At 47.6% G+C, this 26227-nt stretch overlaps 3 protein-coding genes across 5 annotated transcripts; 1 reads left to right on the top strand and 2 right to left on the bottom strand.

The window, feature by feature from the left end:
* Window positions 1-5725: 5725 nt before the first annotated feature.
* Window positions 5726-11082, top strand: Gpatch4 (G-patch domain containing 4). Of its 3 annotated transcripts, XM_090340729.1 has the most exons (7): window positions 5726-5853; window positions 6700-6773; window positions 6872-6964; window positions 7061-7147; window positions 9056-9147; window positions 9596-9646; window positions 9840-11082. In XM_090340729.1, exons 1-7 carry the CDS (start codon window positions 5775-5777, stop codon window positions 10666-10668), a joined length of 1305 nt encoding a protein of 434 aa, XP_090196855.1. In that variant the 5' UTR covers window positions 5726-5774; the 3' UTR covers window positions 10669-11082. The 3 variants fall into 3 exon arrangements, with proteins under 3 accessions (XP_090196855.1, XP_090196856.1, XP_090196857.1); XM_090340730.1 differs by lacking the exon at window positions 7061-7147 and having other exon boundaries at window positions 9840-11081; XM_090340731.1 differs by lacking the exon at window positions 6700-6773 and having other exon boundaries at window positions 5750-5853; window positions 9840-11079.
* A 704-nt stretch (window positions 11083-11786) lies between these two features.
* On the bottom strand, window positions 11787-14039 carry Naxe (NAD(P)HX epimerase). Its single transcript, XM_090340732.1, has 6 exons — window positions 13818-14039; window positions 13627-13735; window positions 13384-13494; window positions 13188-13301; window positions 12365-12512; window positions 11787-12040 (listed from the first exon to the last, which is right to left on the bottom strand). The coding sequence occupies exons 1-6, from the start codon at window positions 13997-13999 to the stop codon at window positions 11838-11840; spliced, it is 867 nt and encodes a 288-aa protein (XP_090196858.1). The 5' UTR covers window positions 14000-14039; the 3' UTR covers window positions 11787-11837.
* A 1751-nt stretch (window positions 14040-15790) lies between these two features.
* Window positions 15791-24633, bottom strand: Ttc24 (tetratricopeptide repeat domain 24). Its single transcript, XM_090341627.1, has 11 exons — window positions 24579-24633; window positions 20421-21121; window positions 20046-20249; window positions 19014-19142; window positions 18738-18850; window positions 18316-18414; window positions 17180-17253; window positions 16942-17033; window positions 16270-16366; window positions 15982-16137; window positions 15791-15911 (listed from the first exon to the last, which is right to left on the bottom strand). The coding sequence occupies exons 2-11, from the start codon at window positions 21115-21117 to the stop codon at window positions 15830-15832; spliced, it is 1743 nt and encodes a 580-aa protein (XP_090197753.1). The 5' UTR covers window positions 21118-21121; window positions 24579-24633; the 3' UTR covers window positions 15791-15829.
* Window positions 24634-26227: the final 1594 nt, after the last annotated feature.

The raw sequence follows: 26227 nt of genomic DNA on the forward strand, positions 1-26227 counted from the left end.
TAATTCCCAACACCACTAAAAGGAAGAAATAGTAGTTCCTGGGGAATGAGAGGAATTACATTATTTTTTTTTTTTTTGTCGGTTGTGGGACATGAACTCTGGGCCTGGGTGTTGTCCTTGAGCTCTTCAGCTCAAGCCCTACTCCTTGACCCACAGTGCCACTTCTGGTTTTCTGGTTGTTAACTGGAGATGAGTCACACAGACTTTAGTACCCAGGCTGGCTTTGAACCGAGATCCTCAGATCTTAGCCTCGTGAGTAGCTAGGATTACAGGTGTGAACCACTGTGCCTGGTGGAATTACATTATTGTTCAATTAGGATTAGCTAATTCTGGGTTTGTTTTTTTTTTAACACTTAAAGCTGCTGTGAACAGGACCACTGAAGCTTGGGCTGCTATCTGCCTGCAATTAAACTGACTCCTAGCGCCGTTCACTGAGTGCTGGCGACTCTATTATTGGGAGGGCTCGGGGACCCAAAAATGGCTGGGATCTTACAGTTAGCTGCTGTATGCATGCTTTTTTATGAACAGATTAAATGGAACATGACTTTTCTGTTTTTGTTGTTTTTACCAATCCTGTAGCTTTTTTTTTTTTCCACTTCTAAACTTTTCTGTTTATGTGAAACCCAGGGCTTCATGCATGCTAAGTGCATGAACTGTAACACTGGAACAACCTAGCAGGCTTAGCTGCCAAATTGTTCATTTTTATAAAAATGCTTAACCTGTTCCACCACCTGTGTGTGGTCCGATCCTCGAGGTTATTGACTACTGGCATGTTGTAAGGTGACGACCACCTGCGTGTGGTGTTTACCTCTAAAAGCTCAACTCCAGTAAGGTTGGAGCTGCTCTCTATCAGCCTGAAGGAGTAGCCACTGCATTGCTATTAAAATAACTCCTAGCTCAGTTCACTGAGTGCTGGTGACTATTGCCAAAATGGCTGGAATATTATACCCTGTATATCACCTTAATAATAATTTTAAAAATTACAAAATTTAATGATCCCTTGAAATTCAGCCAACCTCTGTGATTTGATTGTGCTGTCTTTAGTTCTTCTCCAGCCACCTAAAATACATTGGGTGCTTTCCCAAGATAGGCACTGCTAATCTTTGGTGCTGTTTGTAGTCTTGATGTTCCTCTTTTCAGATGCAAATAATGAAAAAGTAGTGTCTATTATTCAGCAAGTAGCTGGCAGATTTGAGATTTATACCTAGAGACTCCACCTGTAGGGACTGCAGTCTCAGACTCTTGTCTCCAATTAATTACACATATACACCTAAACAGTGGAGAAAGGCGGGGGAGTTTTGCCTAGTGGTAGAGTGCTGGCCTAACATGCATGAAGACCCTCAAGTACCACATACATAGAAAAAAACAGAAGTGGTGCTCAAGTGGTAGAGCTCTAGCCTTGAGGAAAGCCCAAGTAGAGAGCTCAGGCTCTGAGTTCAAGCCCCAGGACTGGCAAAAAAATAATAATAAAACAAAGTAACAGTGGAGAAGTGGAGCTAGCTTAAGTTGATAAAGTGCTAACCTTAAGCAAAAAAGCTCAGAGACAGCCCCCTAGGCTCCAGGAACAGAAGAAAAAAAAAGGGGGGGGGACTTAAATGAATGTGCATCTGATACTTTGAAACTTGTGGTCTTCTAAGACATTTCAAATGTAGCAAGCTTACAAAGGATATGGTCCTGCCTCCCTCCCTGCTGTCCCATCACCCCCGACAACCGCATTTGCAAATTCTGGGAGTTAGAAACCCACACAGTGGAGCTAGGGCATGTAGAACAGGGATGTAGGATTCTAGGACAGGTTTTTATCCAAACTGGAAAGAAAGACAGCAACTATGCTTCAATGAGAATAAACTTTTATTTAAATTTATTGTTTCCGTGTGTATGTGCCAGAACTGGGGCTTGAGCTCAGGACCTTGAGCCTTGGACTTCCACTTTGGGGTTTTGTTTGATGATTAATTGAAGATGAGACGCTCAGAGAGTTTTCTGCTTGGGCTGGCTTCAAAACTTGATCCTCAAATCTCAGCCTCCTCAGCAGCTAGACTTATACAGCTTTGAGCCTGCTAGGGCACAACTAAAATAACTTTTTTTTTTTTAAGCTAAACTCGCATTAGATGGCAGCAGAGAACAGGAGTTACATTGCAGAGACCTCTTCTTCCTCAATTCTCTTCCCTGCTCTGCCGGATCCTCAAATTTCTTACATACCAATCGAGGCAATTACATATGTACAATGTAGGATAATGGTGAAAATAAAGTTATCCCTCTGCATCCACAAGGATTGGTTCAGGACCTCTCAAAGAGACAAAAATAGCAATTCTCAAAGCCTTTATATAAAATGGCACTGGGTTTACACATAGCCTATGCACAGCATCCTGTACACTGTATGTCATCTTTAAATTACACTATTCATTGAAACTGAAATGCCATGTAATGTTTTCTTTTTTTTTAAGAAATTCCATTTGTTTTGGGTTTTTTTCCTGCTTTTTTTTATTGTAATTAATAAAAGGGTCCATTATTTTCACCAGATAAGAGGTGCATAACTGGGCCAGGAGTTTGGCCTAGTGGTTAAAGTGCTTGCCTAGCATGCATGAAGACCCGGGTTCGATTCCTCAGTACCACATATAGAAAAAAGCCAGAAGTGGTGCTGAGGCTCAAGTGGTAGAGCTCTAGCCTTGAGAAAATCTAAGGACAGTGCTCAGGCCCTGAGCTCAAGCCCAGGACTGGCAAAAAAAAAAAAAAAAAAAAAAAAAAAGAGGTGCAGAACTTCACCAACATTGATACGCTTTCTCATGACATGGTCCCCATTTCCCTCCTACCCTCCCCCCCCTTTTTTTTTTTGCCAGTCCTGGGCTTGAGCTCAGGGCCTGAGCACTGTCCTTAGATTTTCTCAAGGCTAGAGCTCTACCACTTGAGCCTCAGCACCAGTTCCGGCTTTTTTCTATGTATGTGATACCGAGGAATCGAACCCCGGTCTTCGCGCATGCTAGGCAAGCACTTTAACCACTAGGCCAAACTCCCGGCCCCACATAATGCTTTTAACTCTATTTAAAAATTCCTCCTGCGGCCGCTCAGGAAGCTGACACCGAGGTTCCTCCTACGGGCTCGCGTGTGGACCCTCTGTCCCCGCGGCCGCCCAGGCCCCTGGCCGTGGCTGGGCTGAGGGCCCCTCGAGTCTCACGCGTGCAGCCTGCGTCCTCACAGGGACAGGCCCTGCCACGCCGCGCGGGGAGAGCGACCACCGCGCTGCGGCGTCCATGCCCGTGAATCCCGGCGGACGAGCGGCCGCCTCCTCGGCCCCGCCCAGAATCGCCCGGCGCCCCGCCAGCCGCGTCCGCGGCCCTGCGACGGGGAGGGAGCGGTGCGTCCCGGAAACCGGCGGAGGGACACGCCCCCGGGCCCGTTTCTATGGTAACCGCGCTGCGCGCCCCTCCCCCCGCTGGGTTCCCCGGGCGGGCGGGTTCTCTGGGGAGGACTCGGATTCAGGTTCCCTCCGGCGTCTCTATGGTTCCGGCTGCCTAGACGGACGGGCCGGGCCGGAACCTCACTTCCGGGAAGATGGCGGCGCGCGGGTCGCTGCGGCACGTGAGCTCGTCGGGAGGAGCCCTGGGTGAAGGTAAGGGTGCCCCTTCCTCCCCGCGCCCACCCCTGTCATTCCTCCCAGCCCGGGACGAGCTGAACGCGTCTGGACTTCTGACGCTGCCCCCAGTGCCGGGCTCTGGGGAGCGGAGCCACCGAGGAGGGCAGTTTGGAGCTCTTGAGCCCCTGTGAGTGCTTTCCCTGGATCTCTACCCAGCAAGCAGAAGGAGCGGGTGGTGAGGCGGTGAGGCCCGTGGTATCCAGAAGCCCCAGGGAGTACATTTTTTCATTCAACACTTTCCTATTATCAGTTAGATTGTTAGGTTATCGTTCTTCACAATAGACATGAGAACAGAAAGGTGTCTTCCTGGATTTCCTTGTCTTTGTACCTAAAACGAGTGCTCATGACTTTTGTTTGTTTGTTTATTGGTGTTGGAACTAGTGCTTAACCTCGGGACCTAGGCACTGCCCCTCAGATTTTTTTCCTTGGGGGAGTAGAAGTCGTGGGGCTTGAACTCCAGGCACTGTCCCTGCGCTGTTTTTGCTCAAGGCCAGTGCTGAACCACGTTGGGCCAGATCTCCATTTCCAGTTTTCTGGTGGTTAGTTGGAGATGAGTCTCAGGGACTTTGCTGTCCTGGCTGGCTTTTAACAACAGTCCTCAGATCTTAGCCTCCTTGAGTAGCTAGGATTACAAGTGTGAGCCACCAGTGCCTGGCTTACCCTTAGATTTTTCACTCAAGGTTGGCACTCTGTCACTTAAACTACAGCTTCTTCCAGCTTTCTTTCTTTTTTTTTTTTTTTTTTGGTGGGGGGGGTGATTAATTGGAGATATTCTCACAGACCTTCCTTCCCAGCTGGCTTCAAACTAAGATCCTTGGATCTCAGCCTCCTGAATTACAGGATTACAGGTTGAGCCTCTGGTGCTAGGCACAAGTTAACCCTTGTGAGCCAACAGTGGTAGTCTGAGTGCTGGAGGTATGACTCAAATAGTAGAGTGCCAGCCTTGAGTAAACATCGGTAAATCTGTTTTAAATGTCTTGCCTGATAAGCCATCTTAACCCTTTCACAATATGTTTGTAAGTTTCACAGTGTGTAAGTCAGATAATGTCATTCTGGGTCCAAAAGGAGGAATGTACAAATTACTGGAATAGATGCCACTCGTTGATGATGCTATAGAGGACCACTGTAAAGTCAGGCAATTTGGGCTTATATCTATTTCTATCTCTTCGTATTTATTAAAGATAGTACCTATCTCACAGGACTAAAAAGGTTAGATAATATAACAAATGTAATCCACCCCTTACTGGTTAAATTCTCAGTGAATGTCCTTCCTAAGCTGGACAGTTTCAAGAGCTGCTCCTACAAAACTGAAATACAGGGCCGGAAGTGTAGCCTAGTACTTGTCTAGCATGCACAAAGCCCTGGGTTTGATTCCTTGGTACCACATACACAGAAAAAGCCGGAAGTGCGGAAGTGGTGCTATGGCTCAAAGGGGTAGAGCTCTGCCCTTGAAAAAGCTCAAGGATAGTGCCCAGGCCCTAAGTTCAAGCCCCAGGACTGGCCAAAATAATAATAATAATAATAAAACACTGAAATACAGCAGCATTATTGGGGAAATGGGTTGTCATGTAAGACTCTTACCAAGAGGACAGTTAAGTGCTGAGGCATAAGCACAGGGCATAGGTTGTCCTAAATAGTATTATTTTACTACTCAGGTTGCCAAGGATCTCCAAACTTCGTTTTTGTAAGGTGGTATATTTTGGAGATGTCATGATCTGATGGCAAAGTGAGGACTCTGCAGACGATCTGCCTAGTTTGGGCTCTACATGCCATAACTGTGTGACCCTGAGCAGATCACCTAATCTCTAAATTTAGTTTCTTCATTTGTAAAGTGGACATAATTATACTTTTCCAGATACAGGGGAGAGTCCACTGAAATGATTTATACAAAATCCCAGCATAGCCTCGTACATAGTAGACTCTTCTTTTAGATAACCAGTATTAGCATCCGTCTTCCCTCACCCCAAGGTATGTTAGTATCAGCCTCCGTAGCCAGTTATGGAGTCCCAAAACCAAGGCCTCCTACTTCCTGACTCTTCTTAGGAAAGAGAATTATAGTCAACATGCTTTAGGCACTTTTTTGTCTCTTTTAGAAGGACAATGCCAACTTTCCTGGTGAAAGCCTGAAGACAGAGCTTTGTCCACCATGAGTGTCACTCCAGTGGTCAAGAGTCATGGAATGAAGTTTGCTGAGGAGCAGCTGCTAAAGCATGGATGGACTCAAGGTATTCTCATAGGGCCTGTGATCCCTTGAGGCCTCTTCCACATCCCTAACTCCTAATCTAGGAAGTATCTTGGATTATACCCTCTGTATATTCTGCCAGAAGGGAAGCTAGTTTTAAGAGAATACATTTTCTGACTTATCTAGAAAAGAGAAGAAAGGGAGAAATTCCTAGGTTTCCTAGATAATGAGGAAAAAATGGTTGAGAAAACTGGAGGAGACAGTGACGGACACAAAAGTGATATGACAGAAACAAGCCAGGTTCAATGGCTTACGCTGCAATCTTAGCTACTCAGGAGACTGAAGTCAGGAGGATCACTGCTCAAGGCCAAGTTAAGCAAAAAGTTCCTGAGCTACATTCTCGACCAATTGCTGGGCACAGAGGAGCATGTCTGACATTCCATCTGAGACTGGAAAGATCAAGGTTGTAAAGCCAGCCTGAGTTAAAAAAAACAAAACAAAAAAACCCTCCAAATTCAGAAAGCTGGGTGAGGTGGTATGTGCCGGCCTTCCTAACTATGGCAGGAAGCTTAAAATAGAGGGTGGGAGGTCTAGACACATGCCCAGTCAAAACAAGACTATTTCAAAATGACTAGCATGAATAAAGGACTGGAGGCATAGCTCTGTGGCAGAGCACCTACCTACCAAGCATGAGGCCATTGCTTAAACCCCAGTATCTCCAAATGAGAGAGGCAGAGAGATAGTGATATGACAGAAATGAATGTTCAGGCCCAAAAGGAGGTTGCTTAGAGCTGGGAATGTTTCTGAAAACATCACTAGATGTGTGGAGTGTCTGGTGAGTCTTCAGGGCAGGCTACAGAATATGACGCTCACTAACTATCCTTTGCAGGCAAAGGCCTAGGCCGGAAGGAGAATGGTATCACTCAAGCCCTCAGAGTGACCCTGAAGCAAGACACTCATGGGGTGAGGCTGGGGACACTATTGAGCATGGATGGGAGCTGGATGCTTGAGACAGGTTGGGGGACAGGTGGTACTCAGAGCTCATACTTACTCCTTGACAGGTGGGGCATGACCCTGCTAAGGAGTTCACAAACCACTGGTGGAATGAGCTCTTCAACAAGACTGCAGCCAATCTGGTTGTGGAAACTGGACAGGTATGAACTTGTTAGGTGGGCACACGAAACATGCGGGTCTGGGATGGGGCTAGGGGAGACATAGCATGTCGTCTACTCACTGATACTTTCCTTCAGGATGGAGTGCAGATAAAGCGCCTTTCTGAAGAGACTGCCAGTCGAAAGTGCTCCAAACCTAATTTATTGTATCAGAAGTTTGTGAAGGTATTAGAAGCTGGGTGAGAATCCATCCTCCTTTTCCCCCTTTTCCTGTCTCCATTAGAATCGGAGCAATTGCCTTGAGTGTCTGCTCAATTCTCAAGATGTGCTAATATACTGAGATCCTTTGCCACCTTTGCTGTGCTTGCTTAGACTGCCTATACCCTCAACAACAACCAAAGTCTGCAGGTTCCACAGATTGCCTGCAGTCTGCCAAGTAAATAGCAGGGAGTCCAGGTCTGGAAGGTAGAGTATAGTCCCTCCAGTTAGGAGCTGCCAGAGAATGCGTGGGTAAAGAATGGGAATATGGTGCCTAATTTATAGGATTTAGAAGCCATAGGGGACCTGAGAGTTTATTTTATTTGTGTTTAATTTGCATATGTGGCCCAAATAGTGAATCTTGGCTTGCCAGAGTTTACAGCTGGCTAATAAAGACAGAACTAGACACTAGGGTTTGGACTGTCTTTTTACTATACCAATAGAAGGGAACATTTAATGGATGCTAAGACCTTTAAATGTTATCTAGTAAATGTTTCCCATTTCTGTTGCCATCTATTACTGCAAGACAGTTTTCCTTTCTTTAATAGCCTCCCTGCCTCCAGTCTTACTCCCTACCCCAATCAGTTCACTCCTTCGCAAATTATCCAGAAGGATCCACAAATTATTTCTTTTTGACCTAGGATGACTTATCTACATTTATTGTGATTTTTTTTTTTTTAATCATGATTCTTACATCAACCTTTATGCCTTGTCTGCCTTCTCCAGGCTGGTCTTGCCCTTCCTCTCTTTGACTGTTACACTTAGCAGAGTAGGCTGTTTCATTTTCTCCCTCACTCCCCCTCCTCCTTTTTCTCCTTCTCCTTTTGCCAGTTCTGGAGCTTGAACTCAGAACCTGGGCACTGTCCTGAGGTGCTGCTACTTCTTCCTCTTTTTTTTTTTTTGGTCAGTTGTGAGACTTAGACTCTGGGAATAGGCCCTGGTGCTGTCCCTGAGCTCTTCAGAGCTCAAGGCCTATTCCTTGAGCCACAGCCCCACTTGGGTTTTCTAGTGATTAACTGGAAATAAAGAGTCCCACAGGCTTTAGTGCCCAAACTGGCTTTGATCCTCAGATCTCAGCTTCCTGAGTAGCTAGGATTACAGGCATGAGCCACCATGCCCTGCTGTCTCTGAATTTCTTTTGCTCAAGGCTAGCACTCTACCACTTTGAGCCAGAGCACCACTTCTGGTCTTTTCTGTTTATATGGTACTGAGGAATCAAACCCAGGGCTTCATGTATACTGGGCATGTACTCTACCACTAAACCACATTCCCAGCTCCTTTTGTTTTTTTTCAAGACAGTTTTTTCTTCCATCCTCAGGCTTTGCACATGGTATTCCTTCTGCAAGGCCATTTCTCCCTTTGCTCTTTTCCTCTTAGCTTTTTATCTTCCACACTCATCTTACAGATAGTTAATTGTAGAAATCACTCCTCAAACCCTCTATAGGAGGCAAGGGAACAATTCTGTCTCATTTGCCCATGTTCTTTCATACTCCCTTCTCCCTTCCACTATGCACTTCCGTCTGAGCTGGACCCACCTCATTCTACACCACCCTCAATTCCTGATCCAAAGTAGATTCGCAGTTAGTCTAGTTAAATAGGTATGATGAATAGGTCTGGGGTAGGGGCTAAAGTACCATCTCTATAATCAGTTACTGGCACCTGTAACCACTGAGAAAATTTCATGACCCACAGCACTTTTCTCCCTGTTTGTTCTGCCCACTAGCCAGCTGTGAGCCAGACAGGCCAAGTTGAAGTATGCAAGCTGCCACATCTTTTTGTAAGGAGATGTGTTGAGGGCCTCCAGATTCCTGCCTTGGGAACAGGACTAGCAGAGGTTGTTGAGTGAGTTTTGTCTACTCCTGTGATTCCTCCTAGACAGCCACACTGACTTCAGGTGGAGAGAAACCAAACAAAGACTTGGAGAGCAACAGTGATGAAGATAACCGGGGACCCATACCTCCAAAGATGTGAGACTTCATTTCAGTACATTTTACCATGTGGGAGGAGATGCTTTAGAATCTTAAGAGGAAGGGCCAAATCTATTTGCATGACTGGGTTTCTTTTTCTTTCTTTCTTTCTTTTTTTTTTGTGCCAGTCTTGAGGCTTGGACTCGGGGCCTGAGCACTGTCCTTGGACTTTCTCAAGACAAGCACTCTTACCACTTGAGCACAGAACCACTTCTATTTTTTCTCTATATGTGGTAGCGAGGAATTGAACCTGGGTCTTTGTGCATGCTAGGCAAGCACTCCCACTAGGCCAAACTCCCAGCCCAATGACTGTTTCTTGAGTAGGTTGTACTACTTTTTGTAGTCCCAGCACCTCATAAAATGCCAGATCTCAAATGACAGGTGTTGAGGGGAGGAGAGGGCACTCCTTCCCACCTTATCAGTTGGTAACTTCTCATCTGCCCCCCAGTCTGACAGATGAAATGCTGCTCCAAGCCTGTGAAGGGCGAACAGCACACAAGTAAGTAGTGGTCTCTTTGGACTGCCATTGCGTATAGTCTGTCCTCTCTGACTTCTTTTCAACCCAGAAAAATAATTCCTGATATTGACCCATCCACTGCCTGAAAATATTCCCTGCCCCCAATTTTTCCTGAAGGCCTAAGATTAGGTGTATTTACTAACACTCTCACCGACTTGGACCCCATCTATTTCAGGGCTGCCCGTCTTGGGATTACAATGAAGGCCAAGCTTGCTCGGCTAGAAGCCCAGGAGCAGGCATTCTTGGCTCGTCTTAAAGGCCAGGGGGGCTCTCAACCACACACGGAGAGCGAGCCTACCCCAAAAAAGAAAAAAAAAAGGAAGCAGAAAGATGAAGAAACTGTGGCAAATGAAAATTCAGGTGAAGAGTACCTAGAACAAAATAACCACAGCTTCAAGAAGAGCAAGAAGAAGAAAAGACAGTATCAGGAACAAGTTTTAGAAGACAGAGAAGGAATAACTGTAGGGTATAAGGAGGAAGAGGCTGTAGGACCAAATGAGCTTGAGAAACTAAAGAGCAGAGAACAATTCAATTGGTCCCTCAGGAAAAAGAAGAAAAAGAAGAGGCAGCACCAGGAAGAGGAAGTGAGAGTCTTCAGTGAAGAAGAAAGAGGCAAGGAAGCTGCAGATAGTGTCAGTACAGAAGAGGTGGACAGCAAAGCACACACTGACCTGCACATCAGAAGCAAAAAGAAGAGGCATCGTAAGCAAGAGGACTTGAACACAGAGGAGGAAGGAAGGCTGGAGACTGCTTTAGATGGCAGGACTAAGGAAGCAGAAAGCCGAGCCGGGAGTGATGGCAAAAGCAAGAAAAGCAAGAGGAAAAGACAAAAACATCAGGAAGAGCAGGAGGAGGTTTGGGGTATAAGTCATGAACATGAGGATGACAGGACTAGGGAAGAAAAAAGCAGAGATAAAAGACAGCGGTCACTTCTAGAGGAGGAGAGAGCTGGAGTCACCTCTGACCAGAGAGTCAAAAAGAAAAAATCAAAAAAAAGAGACTGAAGGTCTGGTCAGGTGGTGCTCAATCAGTTACTTTCCAGTTGTAGCATCCAGAGAGCTGGGATGAAGCAGGACTTTTGTTACCCATCTCATTTCCCAAGGAGGAAATTGGAACTTGCTGTCTGCTGAGAGAATCAGTGATACGCCTTTGCTGAGAAGTTCTATTCTTAACATGTCCTAACGGAGTCAGGAAGCTAAAAGACAAGGAATGCTGGCAGCTGTGGGAAAAGGATTACAGACAGGGGCATATATACTTGCAGGAACATCTATGTTAAAGAAGCCAAAAATGTACTCTGTGTGAAATGTATTCATTTTTTACTATCTTGAAGGCTAAGGAGAGCATAAATTCAGATCTGTGGGCTAGATTCAGGCCATACCAAATGATTATTAATAAATGTCAGCTCGAGCTTAGTGCCAGTGGCTCATGCCTAGTTTCTCAGGAGGTTGAGTTCAAAGCCAGTCCAGGAAAGAAAGCCTGAAACATAACCTGTAAGCCACCAAAAAGCCCAAAGGTAGGACCTAGGGCTCAGTGGTGGAGCACTAACCTTGAGCAAAAATCCTCAGGGACAGTGCGCAGATCCTTGAGTTCAAATCCCAGTCCAAGCACCAAACTTAAGGAAAAGTCAGTTTAGACTCCTGGCTTACAGATTAAGTTCCAAAACTACCTGCATTCCCAGCCTGGGAAAGACCTAAATACAAACTAAGAGATTTTCCTCGAAGAAACTTGAAGAATTTTCTTTTAATCTGGAATCTTCATGGCATAAGTGAAAGTAGTTTAGTGCCTAATGGATTAAGAATCTTAGCTAGGTGCCAGTGACTTATGCCTATAATGCTAGCTGCTCAGGAAGCTGAAATCCAGAGAATCACAGTTTGAAGCTAAGCTGATTATAGAGTATGCCTCAAAGCTGAGCAAGCAAGAGGTCCTGAGTTCAAATCCCTGGTACTTGGAAAGGGGGAAAGAAAGAATCCTATATAACGGATATCATGCCTTAGGTGTTATCTAACTTGCCACAGCAACCTCTTGCCTGTTCTGTTTCTGATGGAGTTACCGTCCAGTGTTGTTCTTTGGCTCCTACCAATCACTAATCTTTATGGCCAGAAGAGCTTCTGGGACACCAAAGTTTGGGGAGAGAAGGCACTAAATCTTTATTGGAATGAATGCCCATCCTTTCTCACTGTAGACGGTAGACACATTCAGTGTCAGGATAGGGTGGCAGGTTCAGCTGGTACTTCTTCTCCAGAGCAGGTGGAACAAAACGACCCCCCAAGTAATGATACCGACCAGTAAACTGAGATGCAGACTTTTTAGGTGCCGTCAGGGAGATGAGTAAGTCTGGCTGGATTCCTCCAGAGTTTCCCTTCTCCACATCCCATCCTGAAAAGAGTGTGGCAATCAGCACTGGAAAAGCTACATGTCTAGTCCCCTTCTACACCTTCCCTTGTAAGTAGTCTTAGCGTACCCCCTAGATGTTGCCTTTACTTTGGTCCTGGGTTTCTTCATGGGCCAGCCTATGAAGTGGACTTCGAAACTTTGCTCCACAGCCCTAATGTGGGATATGGAAAGGTGTGTTCTCTCCCACCCCCACCCCAGATGAATTGTTTCAAGCTTAGTTTAAACAATAGCTCAAGAATCAGGATGCTAGTGCCTTGAGAACAGTGTAGGGCCCAGTTTCCCTCCCAACCTTTTGAGTCCCAGTACCTGAGGGAATGTCAATGCTGGCAATGGGCACAGTGATTCCACTCAGGACATTGAGAACACTGCGGAATGGGTCCCGAACGTCACCCTTGAAGCTGAAGCCGAAGATGGCATCCACCACCAGGTCATACAGCTCATCAATCATCATAGGCTGTAGTGGAGCAGAAAAAGGAAAGTCAGAGCTGTCATCTGCACAGAGAGCCTTATCTAGGAAGATCTCTCTACCCAGAGCCCACTCAAAGACACACAGTGGTATCTCTGTCAAAGGACATCCTAAGGTCTAAGGTATAGAGTCAAGGGAAGATAACCACAAATTCAGGCCACCCTGAGTCCACATACATTATCCTGAGTGTCTTCCTGCTACTGGGAAGTCAACATTGTGGGTGAGCCTCAGACTAGGAGTCAAGAAGGCCTGATTATGTTCTCTGCTTTGTGAAGATCCAATCCTGTAACTAGGCAAACCAGTCCTCTGCACCGAGTGTATTCATTCATCTGTGGAAGGTTTTGTTTTATCTTAAAATTTCCACCCTCAATTCTATACACCTACAGAAAGGGTTAGACTGAAGGCAATCACTTCAAGCTAGGGGAGGGGGGGGGCAACTGCTAATTGCATGCTTGAGAGGACTACTGGACAGAGGACAGAGCCTCAGGAAGTTTCTGAGTTAGTGGTGTTCAGTTGATATTCATGGAGCACACCTTATGGAGAAGTTGCACCACTTTTATTCATATGGCATCCCTCAAGGATTGGTTTAGTGAGTTTGTCCTAAAAATGTGGAATGCAAGGCAGTGATTGAGGAGATGGAGGAAGTAAACTGGAGCCACCTACCTCTGGGGGCATTTCAGCAAGGAAAGGGATGTCCATTTTCTCACACTGAGTCACCAATCCAGTGAAGAGTGATTTGTTAGGTCTTTTGGGGTAAAAGATGCATGGTTGGTAGCCCTAGTTAGAAACAAATTGGCCATTCAATCCAGATTCCAGAATCCTCGCCCCCTTCCCTGACAGCCTCTGCCCATATACTCACAAAGAGTTTGAGGTGCCGGGCACAGACTAGGCCATCTCCTCCGTTATTTCCGGGGCCACAGATGACCAGGACAGTAGGAGGGCTCCTGGACAGGGAGGTGGGGGGATACGCCTGAAGGCAGAGGTAGAGGAGTTTCAGGCGGTTAACAGCACGCTGGATCACTTGTCTTTCCCTCCCCTTTGTGCCTAAGCCAGGAGGCTTGAACAGCGGCTCCTGCCAAACGCTTCACGTTGTACCACTGACCTTGGCAATGGCTGTGGCACAGCTCAGCCCAGCCAGCTCCATAAGTTGGTCCACGCTGAACTGGTACTCGTTAAATAGCTCCTGGTCCACGGCCTGGGCCTCCTCCTGGCTGTGAGAAGCCCTGGACTGAGTCCCCGGCCCCGGGAGGGACCCGAGCGCCCTCGTCCTGCCCCGCGCGCCCGCTCGCGTACCTCAGGTACTTGACTGCTGCGCTCGCCATGACCTCTGAGCTCCGGCCGCCACTCAGGCTCAGACGCCGCGTTCCCCACCAGGTGGTTCCCGCGATGCAGACGCCCGCCTGGCTTCTGACTCGCGTCAGGCGCGAGCCCGCCACCAGCAGCCCAAGCCCCAGCAACGCCCGCAGCCCCGACATCCAGCCCGCCGGGCGCGCGCCTCCGGCCCGCCCCCTGCGCACGCGCAGCGCTTGCTCCTCCCCCTCGAGGGGCGTGGCCACCACACGCGATTCCGGAAGTGCCGGTGCGCGCCGAGCGTGCGGATTCCCCGCGTTTCTTGACCGACGGAAGCCCCGGACGTGCAGCCGCACTTCGCGGGTCAGTTCTGGTTTTGTAGGTCCTCAGGGAGCCGAACACCTTAGCGGGTAGCCGGGATTTCTTCTGCCCCACCTCCTGCTGGGGGGTGAGCTTGGTCACGCGTGTCGGCTTCTCCGCTGAGCACCGGGATAGGGTGGAGATGCGCGCAAAGACGTCCCAGACAGCTGCTGCTCCCCGGAACGAAAGCCAAGGCTCCTCCCTACCTCACGACGTGCTTTCCTAATTAGGACCGCTCTCTACCATGGTTTTCACCACCGGACCGTCGGTCGGTACCTTCCTACCATAAACCTTCAATAGGTCAGATGTGCGATAGTGAAAAGTGTAATCGAGGGCCGGGAGCGTAACCTAGTTACAGAGTGCTTGCCTGGCATGCACGAAGCCCTGGGTTCGATTCCTCGGTGCCACACACATAGAAAAAGCCTGTATCGCTCAAGCTGGCCGCAAAATTTTCTTTTGTTTGTTGTGGGGCTTGAACTCATAGCCTGGATATTATTCCAGAGCTCTTTTGCTCAAGGCTAGTGCTCTACCACTTGGAGCACAGAACCACTTCTGGTTTCCTGGTGGTTAATTAGATTTTCCTGCATGGGCTAGCTTTGAACCATGATCCTCAGATCTCAGCTTCTTGAGTAGATAGGATTACAGGATTACCTCAAGCTTCGAACTTTTTTGTTGTTTTTTTTTTTGCCGGTCCTGGAGCTTGAACTCAGGGTCTGGACATTGTCCCCGATCTTCTTTTGCACAAGGCTAGCACTCTACTACTTGAACCACAGCACTACTTCTGGCCTTTTTTGTGTATATGGTACCATAGTATCAAACCCAGGGCTTTGTGTATGCTAGGCAAGCTCTCTACTGCTAGGCCATGCTCACAGCCCCAAGCCTCAACCTTTTGATCCTAATGTTCTGCCTACTAAGTGCTGAGATTGCAGATGTACTCCATTATGTGGAGCCCCTTCTTTTCCTTGTTTATGAAAGGGATAGTAATAGTAGCTCATAAGCTTTTATTTCCTTTCTGGATCCAAATCTGATGGCTTAAGCCCTTTCCAGTTTGAAAAACTGCTTCTTGGTTGGGGGCTTTAGAGACAGTGGCTTCCTAGAGAACTCCTGAGTATGAGAAACAAGGATTCAAGGCTGTAGAAGATAGCTTAGCCAACACATGACTCAGCTTCTTCCGGGAAATAGCAATGCCCCAATCACTGTGGCCTGCAGACAACACCTAGGGCAGCAACAACAACTCCGAGGTGACATTTATTAAACATTAAACACATGTTCCACATACTCAGTGTCTTACAAGTGTTGTCTTATAACAAGCTTATGAGGTACTGTTATTGCACATAAGAATTTTATTTTTCAGACTGGAAGTTTTGCCTACTGGTAGAGTGCTTGCCTAGCATGCACGACGACCCAGGTTTTATTCCTCAGTATCATATACATAGAAAAAGAAAATAATAATTTTGTTTGTTCGTTTGTTTTGCAAGGATGTGGACTGAACGCAAGGTCTTGTGCATGCTAGGCAAGTACTGTACTACTGAGCTACATCCCTGTGTTTGGCCTTTTGTCCATACTGGTTGAACAAATGGGTTGAGCCTTAGACTTTAGAAATCAGTAACGTGTGTGTGTGTGTGTTGGCTGTGGCCAGCTGGGGCAAGGGCAGGTCACAGGATCATGCAGAAGCCAGATTGGAGGATTCTCCTCTGAGGGTTCCTGCTGAGGGTTTCTCTGGGCCATTCACTGGACCTAAGACAGGCATGCATGTTAGGGTTTGCCCTTCCATGCTCTAGCTTCCCATACCCTCTCTGGTCCTCACCTCTGTTTGTGGGCTCCAGTACAGGAGGCAGCAGCCCCAAGCTTTCTTCCCTCCCTTTCTTCACGATTCTTCCTTTCTCTAGCTCCTACAGTCAGGCCATGCAGGCAGCAGGGCATACTGTGTGCCTCTACAGCTAGATGAGGGTTGTTCATGTTACTGAAGGGCAAAGACAAAGAGGCTCAGGACCTTAGCACCAGACTTCACCTTTCCCCCACTCATGCTCTATTAATCCAAGCCACTTCCTCTTCTACTTCTTTTGTCAGTTCTCCAGGCTCCTCCCCTCCTCACCTATTGGCTTGGTGGCCATTGGGTACCAGGATGTTAGGGTACTGTACTCTGTGGGGACTTGGGCCTCCAAATGGAAGAAGGGCACTGGGTCCTGGACCTAGATGGAGAGAGTCAGATGTTCACCACAGGCCTCTCCATACCAATAACCATCATGGTGGGAAAGAGAACAATCTGGGGGAAGAACGAGGACGGTGGTGACTACATGGCAGGTGTTTGACTAACATGGGCCTGGAAGGGGGCATATGGAAAACATGTCAACAAAGTAAGTCATTCAGGCCAGTTCAATGAACAGCCAGGAACTCTGCTCCCAGAGTTGAAAGCCTTTGAGGGAGAATCTAGTGCACTGTGAGATGGAATAAGAAAAGCACCCAGTATAATATCTGGCAAGTAGTAAGTTCTCAATTAACCAGAGTGCCCTAAGCTGTAATGTAGAGGATGAGAAAGCTGGGGAGCAGCAAGGAGAGGGTGAATCTGGAAAGAGTTTGGGGGAAGTGGGTCAGGTCCATGAGAGGCAAGCTGAAATGTGGGGAAGGCTGTTGTAGGGGTTGGTAATATAAAAGACAAGGTTGGGGTAGCCCAAGGGCAAACCTGGGTTGAGAAGACCAAAAGGGAAGGAACAAAATTTCATTTGAAGGAAGCAGGGCACAACCTGGACAGCTTTCTTCCACTCACACTTCAGCTCCAGTCTTGGAAGCCCAGACATTGCAGGAATATTCATAGACCTTTCCTCCTGCTTCTCTTCATCTTCCCATCCACAAGAAGGTCTTCAGGGACAGGGAAGGGGACACGTTTAATAGAGGGCAGCTGCCTGGACTACTCCTCTATGGGAATCAGAGGAGGCTCCGCCCCCTGCCACACCTCCCAACACCTCAGAGGCCTGGCTCCTTCCCATCAAAGCTGCTTTGTTTACCCATGCTGAGCGGCTGCTGTGCTGCTTTGCACCTTGGCTGAGGTCCCTGCCGTTTGGTGGGCCTTGCCTGGAGCCTGGAATGAAGAATACAAGAAAGTGGTTTGAGAAAAATGGACACCCAGCTTGTGAATGTGTGTGCTGGAGCTTGAACTCAGGACCTCATGCTTGCTCTTGCTCAGATTTTCACTCTTTTCTAGTGCCTACCTCTTAATCCACACCTTTTCTTTATTTTTCCCAGTCCTGGGACTTGAATTTAGTGCCTGGACACTCCTTAGCTTTTCTTTTTCTTTTCTTTTTATTTTTTTTGTGGGTCATAGGGCTTGAACTTGGCCTGGATGCTGTCGTGAGCTCTTCAGCTCCAGGCTACCGCCCTACCCTTAAACCAAGCCCCACTTTTCTAGAGGCTAACCGGAGATAAAGAGACACTGGTCCTTTTATGCCATGAGGGCTTTGCATCTTGATCCTCAGATCCCAGCCTCCTAAGCAGCTAGGATAGCTATGTAGCCTGTAATAGGCATGAGCCACACCACACCCAGCTTCCTAGAGCTTCTTTTGCTCAAGGCTAACACTCTTATCACTGGAGCTACAGTGTCACTTCAAGCCCCCAGAACTGGCAAAAATAAATAAATATTGGTTCCTGGGGAGAGGTTTTCTAAGGGTATCTTGATGTGGGGAGGCAGTTGGAGAGCCAACCTAGACTGAGAGGTACAGTGAGGGGGAGAAAAAGCCCAGAAATGAGGAAAGTGAAGCCCTACAGATGGGCGAGTGACTTCCTTGGAGTACTAGCTCCACCCAGTGGCCATGTGGGAAACTGCAGTCTTCTCACATTCATAAAGAGGATTCTTTTTTTTTTTTTTTTTTTTTTTTTTTATAAAGAGGATTCTTGATTGTATTCATTGGCCTTATTTCTTCTTAGCCAAGGTCTTGAGACTGCACTCCCGGAGATGTGCCATAATCCCCACCCACATCCCTGTGTCTGGGAACATGATATATATCCCACATGCAAGCCAGGGACAGATGGACAAGATGGACACAGATGAGCAGTTAAGCATGTCACCCCTGAGGCCTGCCCATAGCTACCTCCTTCTAGGCAGCCTGTCCCCACCCTCAGCTCCTTGTCTCAAGTGTCATCTCACCTTGGCACAAACCTGGACTAATCCCACCTGGGCTAAGTGGGTCTTCATGGCATCTGCCAGTTTGGCCACAAGCCGTTCTCGCACAGAAACTGGCTCTTTCTGGAGACAAAGGGGAAAACGGAAAATGTAGGAACTGAGGAAGGCCTGGACTTTGAAGCTCTCAGGGGATTGTGGGGAGAAAGAAACAAGTCAAGGAGGGATGGAGGAGACTCCCTCTCTTCTACCCCATCCCATGCCACTAAGCCCAGAACTGTGTACAACAGAGACCACCTCTTCTTCATATCCCCGATATCCCAGAACTAAACGCACAAATGTGTCTAGTTCATATGTGATAAATGAACAAGGAGTGTGAGGGGGGGCAGCTGGAGAAGGCTTTGAAGGGAAGGCCAGTAGGAAAAGTTGATCTAACACAGAAGTCTCACCTGACATTGAGCCAATGCCTTCTTATAGTATTTCAAAGCCTGGTCATACTGCCCCAGTCTGGCTGCAGCAGCCCCAAGGCCCTCGTAGGCCTGCCACTGTCCTTTCCTGTCCCCTGCGAAAGACAGCCTGAAAGGTCCTCTCATCTTTGTCCCATGGACACTCACCTTCAGAAATATACCCCCTCAAGTCCCCCCATTTGCCTCCCCACCAACCTCAAGAATCTTCAGTCTCTGGGTAACCCCACCCAACCCAAATGGTACCCCCCTCCTGCTCACCGGTATCCTGGGCAGCCTGCAAGGCATGCAAGTAGTTGTCTCTGGCAGCTTTGTGGTCCCCCAGCTGGCTCAGAGCAAATGCCAGGCTGCTGAAGCTCCGTCCCTGTTCCCACCGCTGCCCAATAGAGCCTGACAACACAGCACAGCCTGTACTAGGAGGAGGCTTTACTTGTTGGAGACCATACCCCCTGGCAAACAAGGGAGGGTTCTTAGATGTTGACACCTCCAGGTGGGCTACAGAGGCCTGAACTCTGAGTTACGGTCTAAATGTCTCCACTGGCTAGTATGAGCCCTGCAACGCTCTTGAGGCTCCACTTTTTTTTTTTTTTTTGCCAGTCCTGGGCTTGAGCTCAGGACATGAACCCTGTCCTTGGACTTTCTCAAGGCTAGAGCTCTACCACTTGAGTCTCAGCACCACTTCCGGCTTTTTTCTATGTATGTGGTACTGAGGAATTGAACCCGGGTCTTCGTGCATGCTAGGCAAGCACTCTACCACAAGGCCAAACTCCCGGCCCATTGAGGCTCCACTTTTATACGTGCGGAAACTAGTTCAGAGAGAACAAGTGATTTGCTACTTTTTTAAAAAATTTCTTTTAGTGCTGGTACTGGGGCTTGAAATCAGGACCTGGACAATATCCTTTAGCTTTTTCTCTTGTGTTCTGCCACTTGAACCACAATTCCACTTCCACGACTTTGCTGGAAATAGGAACTCTCTTAGACTTTTCTGCCCGGGCTGGCTTGTAACCTTAATCCTCAGATCTCAGCTGCCTGTGTAGCTAAGATTGTAAGCGTGGGCCACTAACACCTGTTTCATCAACAACAGTGGGAGGTTCTTCTCCAGGCCCACAGCCTCCATTTGTCTGGCTAGTCTATCTCCTCTACTCCCAGCCCCTAACCCACTAGCTCTGGTCTTCCAAGCCCAATAAATAACTCATCCTAAAGATCCATCCATCTTTATTGTTCTAGAGCCCTGGCAGGAATTTCCTGTTAATTCCTTGGTTCCAATTCTATTCTCCAGCCCCTGGCACTTACCATGCAGGCTGGCAGCCTTGTGGTTAAAATCCTGGGCTTCTTCATAGTTGCCAAGGGCGTTGTGAGCCATCCCAAGGTTTCTGAGCACCGTCGCCCGTTCTCCAGGCTCCTGGCACAGGGGAAGAGCCTGAAGGAAGGCCTCCACTGCCAGAGGGAACAGCTGGAGCTGGGCATAGCCCAGGCCGAGGTCATTATAGAGTGGCCCTAGAGGACACAGCCAAGATCACGGGTAGCCAATTCAGTCATGTCTTAGTGTGTACAGGGACAGCCCCCAGTCCCACATCTCCTGAGTTCCTCAGCTTCTTCCTAGGCCCTCAGGGTACCACCAGGATTACCTCTTTCTGGAATCCCACCCCTCTCAACCCAAAGACTCACCCAGCAGTCCTGACTCGGTGCTCCTCTCAGCAAGCTTCCGGCTCTCCTCCAGCACCTGTACCACCTCACCCACCCCATGCTGTCCGCTCCTCAACATACACCCAGCTGCAGCCCCCAGTGCCAGAGCTGCAGCCTGGGGCTGGCCTGCTAGGGCATAGGCCTGGCTTGCTTCTTGCAAGCAGTGGACTGCTTGCTCAGGCTGTCCCAGGGCCTGGTAACAGTCTCCCATTTTTGCCTGGGTTTCCCCCTGGTTACCTTGTGGCTGGTAATGGCCCAGGGCTTTGTGGTACCAGTTCAGAGCTTGGGACAGGTCACCAAGAGCGTGATAGGCTAATGCCACATTAAAACACTGGTCCCCGTGACACTTGCCCTGTGGGTTTTGTGTAGGCTGGGCTTGTAGAAGCAGCTCGAGGCCTCTGGCTGGGTCCCCGGTCTCCACATAAGCAGCCCCCAGGTTGAAGGCACAGGCTTGAAGCACAGAGATGTCTTTGGTTCTTGGGGCCTTGGAGGCCAACAGGAAGGCCTTCTGGAAGCTGCTCAGGGCCTCCTGGTTCCGGCCAGCTTGCAGAGCCCCGTGGCCAGCCCGAGTGAGGGCTTGGATGCTGACCTCTTGCTGCAGCCACTTTCTCTTCTTTTTTTTCTTGCAGTTTGGGTAGTCAGGCTCTGGGGGCATAGCCTCAGGATTGGGGGAAGACATGTGGCTGACAAGGGGGAGTACAGGGGTCGTGTGTCAGCCTGGGCTTCCCTCACCGCAGGACCCCTTGAGGGCACTTAGTTCTACCTCTACTAGTGTAATGGTCAAGGTTCCCAAGATGTCTCTCTTGATATTTCTCCTCAGTTCATCTAAGGTAGGGAGCTCATCCATCCCTTCACTCTGAGGGCTTTATGGCAGTTTTGTTCGTTTGTTTTCCTATTGCTGGGGCTTGAACTCAGGGCCTTTGTGCTCTTGCTTGGCTTTTTCACTTAAGGCTGGCACATAATTCATTCCTCCACTTTCAGACTTTTTGCTGGTTAATTGGAGTTAAGAATCTCTCAATTTGTTTGCCCAGGCTGGCTTCCAATGGTTGTCCTCAGATCTGTCTCCTTAGTAGCTAGGATTATAGGTGTGAGCCACCAGTACCTGGTTTAAGGACCTTATTCTCCCCCCCTCTATTTTTTTGGGGGGAGGAAGTGGGGCGAAGCAGTCCTGGGGCTTGAACTAAGGCCTGGGCACTGTCCCTAAGCTATTTTGCTCAAGGCTAGCACTCTACCACTAGAACCCTACCACCACTTTTAGTTCTGGTGGTTGATAAGAGATAAGAGTCTCAGCAACTTTCCCCACCTGCTTGCTTCAAACTGTGAAATCAGTCTCCTGAGATCTCAGCCTTCAGAGCAGCTAGGATTACAGGTGTGAGCCACCAGCTCCTGTCAAAGACCTGATTATTTTAAATTCTCCTCAACCAAGTAACAGCGTCCTTCAGGAAGCTCCTTCCCATAGGTTTTGTCCAAACACTGAAGATGATGATGATGAAGAAGAACAAAAAGAGGAGGAGGAGGGGAAAGAGGATGAAAGGGAGGAGAGGAGAAGTAGAGGGAAAGGAGAAGAGGGGAAGGAAAGGGTAGGGAGGGAAGGAGAAGTGAAAGAAGAGAAGGGAGGGGAAGGGAAGAAAAGAGCCTCCTTCTTGCAACCAATTAGGGACTTGTGTGGTCCCCAGGAATCTTATGCAAATATTTATGGCATGTATCACACTGGGTTAGAGATGCTGACATTCCTGTCTGTTTTTTTCTCTTACTAGATGTGGAGCAACTTTAAGTTTATTGAATAAAATAAAAAATTGGCTGTGGTGATGGTAGCACAACAATGTGCGTATACTTGATGCCACTGAGCTGGATGCTTAAAAATGGGTAAGTCAGGTACTGGGGCTTGAGCTTGTAAATCCTAGCTACTTGGGAGGCAGAGATTAGGGATCTCAGTTCAAGGTAACTGAAACAAAAAGTTTTTTTTTTTTTGCCAGTCCTGGGGGTTGAACTCAGGGACCAGGCACTGTCCTTGGGCTTTCTCAAGGCTATCTCTCTACCAGTGGAGCCATAGCACCACTTTTGGCTTTTTCTATGTATGTGGTACTGAGGAATCAAACCCAGGGCTTCCTGCATGCTAGGCAAGCACTCTACCATTAGGCCAAACTCCCCGCCCCAAACAAAAAGAATTTAAGAGACTCCATCCTAACCAATGGGTGGCTGGGTATCGTGATGTGCTTCTGTCATCCCCACAAGGCACAAATAGGAAAACTGCAATTCAGGCCCAACATAAAAGCAAGATCCTATCTTCAAAATAATGCAAAAAGGGATTGGTAGAGAACCTGCCTACCAAGTATGAGTTCAAACTTCAGTACCACACACACACACAAGGTTAAAGGTTAAAAACTGGTGGACAGGGATAGTTCAGTGGTAAGCAATTGTCTAGAATGTGAGAGGCCCTGGACACACAGTTTGAAAATGGTCATTTATTTTTTGATGGTTTTGGGTCTTGAACTCAGTACTTGAGTGCTATCTCGCTATCTCTAAGCTTCTTTTGTTCAAGGCTAGTCCTCTACCACTTCAGTCACAGCTCCACTTTCAGCTTTTTTTTTGGGGGGGGGGTAGCACATTGGCAATAACAGTCTCATAGATTTTCCTGCCCAAGCTGGCTTTGAATTTCCAGCCTCAGGTCTCAGTCTCCTAAATAGCTAGGATTACAAGCATGAGACACCAGAGCCTGGCTTAAAATGGCAATTTTTCTGACAAAGACAGGACAACATTTACATTCTCCTTTCCCTCCTTCCCCATGACAGCTTTACCCACTCATAATGTTGGAACTCCTGCTATCTAATTCAAGATGCAGTTCAGGTCAGTGACTTCCTGCTACATGCCAGGATCCGTGCTAGGCACTGGGAAGTCAAAGCTGAACAGGCTGTTGATTATGAGGGACGCAGCCCCAGGAGGGGAGTCCTGGCCTAGCATAGTTTGCCTTCTCCCTACCTCTGTTTCCATCTCTATTTTCTGTCTGCTGGATTGTCCTAGTTCCCATATTCTGCTGTTTCCCAGCATTCATCTCATCAGCATGTGTACTATGTAAGTATCATTCCCCTCCAGAGGCCAAACCTTTTCTGCATTTTCCTCCCAGGAGACAGAAAATAAGGGTGGAAAACACCCAGGCTTGGACTGGGAATGTGACTTAGTGGTAGAGTGCTTGCCTAGCATGCATGAAGCCCTGGGTTCGATTCCTCAGTACCCCATAAACAAAAAAAGCCAGAAGTGGATCTGTGACTGGGGGTAGAATGTTAGCTTTGAGCAAAAAGAAGCTTGGGGATAGTGCCTAGCAGCCCCTGAGTTCAAGCTCCAAGACTGGCAAAGAAAAAGAAAAAACAAAACGAAAACAAAAAACAAAAAAACCCTACTAGGCTTTAAGCTCCTGGTCCCTTCCATCATCTGCTTTTTTCCTGAAGCCAAGATCTCAGTATGTTAGTTGAGCCTCAAACTCCAGCCCCTCCTGACACTACCTCTGGAATATTGGGATTGCAAATATACACTATAATGCTTGCCTGTTTTTCTTCTTCTTTTTTTCTTTTTAAGAGGGCCAGGTAGCATTTCCGTAAGTGATGTATTGCCTTTTTCATGAAAGTCTCTCTTGAAGTGGGGCATAGTGGCTCATGTCCTTAATCCTTGCTATTTAGGAGGCAGAGTTCAGGAGGATTATAATTCTAGGCTAGTTGGGGCAAAAGGTTCAGAAAACTCTATCTCAACCATAAAAAAGCTAAGTACAGTGCACACCCATCATCGCAACTCCTGGGAAGTATAAATAGGAAGAATGTGGTCCAAGCCAGCCCATGCATAAATTCAAGACCTAATTTCAAAAATAATGAAAGTGAAAGGGTTGGGGTGTGGCTGAAGTGGTTGAGCCCTTGCCTAAGTAGTACAAGGCCCTGAGCTTAGAAAAGCAAACAAAAACTATCCGCAGAATTGGGAATTTAGCTTAGTGATTGAGAGCTTGCCTAGCAGTCATGCTAGGTTTGAGCCTTAGCCTCAAGCCAGGAGGGGGGGTTCTCTTCTAAAAACACCCAGAGATCCTGACTTTTTGACCCAGAGGCATTTCTGGTTGCACCCACCCAGTTTTAAGGGCCCTGTTTCAGGATAGCTTACCTTGTTAGCTTTTCGCTCAGCAATTGGCTTTCTGGAATGGTTCCTCTGTCTTGAGTTACTTCCTCTAGCTCTTAGCTCACAGCCCCTAGGGTTACTAGACAACTGGCTACCTCCCTCCACTCTTGGGGTGGGGGTGGGGAGAGTGGGAGGGTGTCCCTTGACTGACAGCACAAGTGGCCTATCCTAGTGCTAAACACACAGACACCTGAGTTCTATTTCCCTTTCTGCTCAGTTCTGACTCTGACCTCTGCAGATATTACAGCAAGCTTCTCACATCAGGTAATAAAGCATTACATGCTGGGATCACCAATCCTGTTGGGCTCCAGGCCTTGAATTCAAGTCCCAGGACCAGCAAAAAAAAAATCATTAATCTCATTCCTTCATTTCATAGAGTTAAGAGTCTGCTGCTCAGAGAGATGGTATGACTTGCTCAAGAACACAGAGCCATCATGTGGGTGGAATGAAACCACAGTTTTCTGGCTAGCCTAGAGATCCTCTCAGTACAGGGTGATGAATAATTTTTTTTGGTTGGGGGGGCAGCATTGTGCCAGTACTAGGGCTTGAACTCAGGGTCTTGCCCTCCCATTTGGCTTTTTCACTCATGGGCTAGTACTTTTACTGCTTGAGCCACATCAGCAGTTCAGCATTTTTGCTGGTTAATTGGAGATGGAATCTTGTGGACTTTTCTGTCTGGGCTGGTTTCAGTTTCAATCCTCAGATCTCAACCTCCTGAGTAGCTAGGATTTTAGGCATGAGCCATTAGTACCTGGCTAATTGATAGTTTAAATGGGTTTGGGCTATCTCAGGAGTGAACCTTTTCATATATGCACTCACATTCTTCCATACTGTGCTCTGTGTGACAGTTTCACATTTGGACATAGGGTAAAAGGTTGATGATCATAAAAGGCCTGAAGATCAGAAGAGCCTCCCCAACACTGGGCTCCATTTCCTAACTTCACTGATCTCTATCCTCCAGGTTGGCTTAATGAGAGGATAGCAGGCCCCAGGACCACAGGGACCTAATGACCCAACTCCACCAGGGTGGCCTGCATCAGAAAGCAAGTGTCCTCATTTGCTTAGATAAAGGCTTCTTTTAAGTAGAGAGGCCTATGCCAGGGAAAAAAACCAAAAAACTATAAGGAAGTAGTTGGGCTTCCTAGTGTTTGTTCAGCAGCCTTTGCCATGAGCCTGCCATGTTCAGGGGGATTGCGAGGGTACCATGCTCCAGCAGGCTCTCCAGCTGCCTGCAGTTACTTCCCATGGGCAGCCCTCAGGATGCTATCAACACAGCCTGGTCAGGAACAGATACACAGTTCAATCCATCCTTCACTCAGCATGCTTTCCTTTAGGTGAGAGGATGATGGGGAGGGAGCAGGCACTAAAGATCTGCTTTCACCAACATTCCAATGACCTGCCAATGATCCTGTGATCACTTCTGCATTATTTTCCGGTTTGATCCCCACATGTATCCAACATATCCTTGCAAGTTCCTCTTTTCATCTTTTCATTTGGTTTCTGTCACTCATTATGGCTTGACTCTTTCTTTGTCAATTTCTGTCCATTCCTTTTCTTTATTTTTTTTATTTTATTATTATTTTTTTGCCAGTCCTGGGCTTGAGCTCAGGGCCTGAGCACTGTCCTTGGACTTT

The sequence above is a fragment of the Megascapheus bottae genome, chromosome 10, assembly GCF_031878675.1.
Source record: "Megascapheus bottae isolate mThoBot1 chromosome 10, mThoBot2.hap1, whole genome shotgun sequence".
Classification (NCBI taxonomy): Eukaryota; Metazoa; Chordata; class Mammalia; order Rodentia; family Geomyidae; genus Megascapheus; species Megascapheus bottae.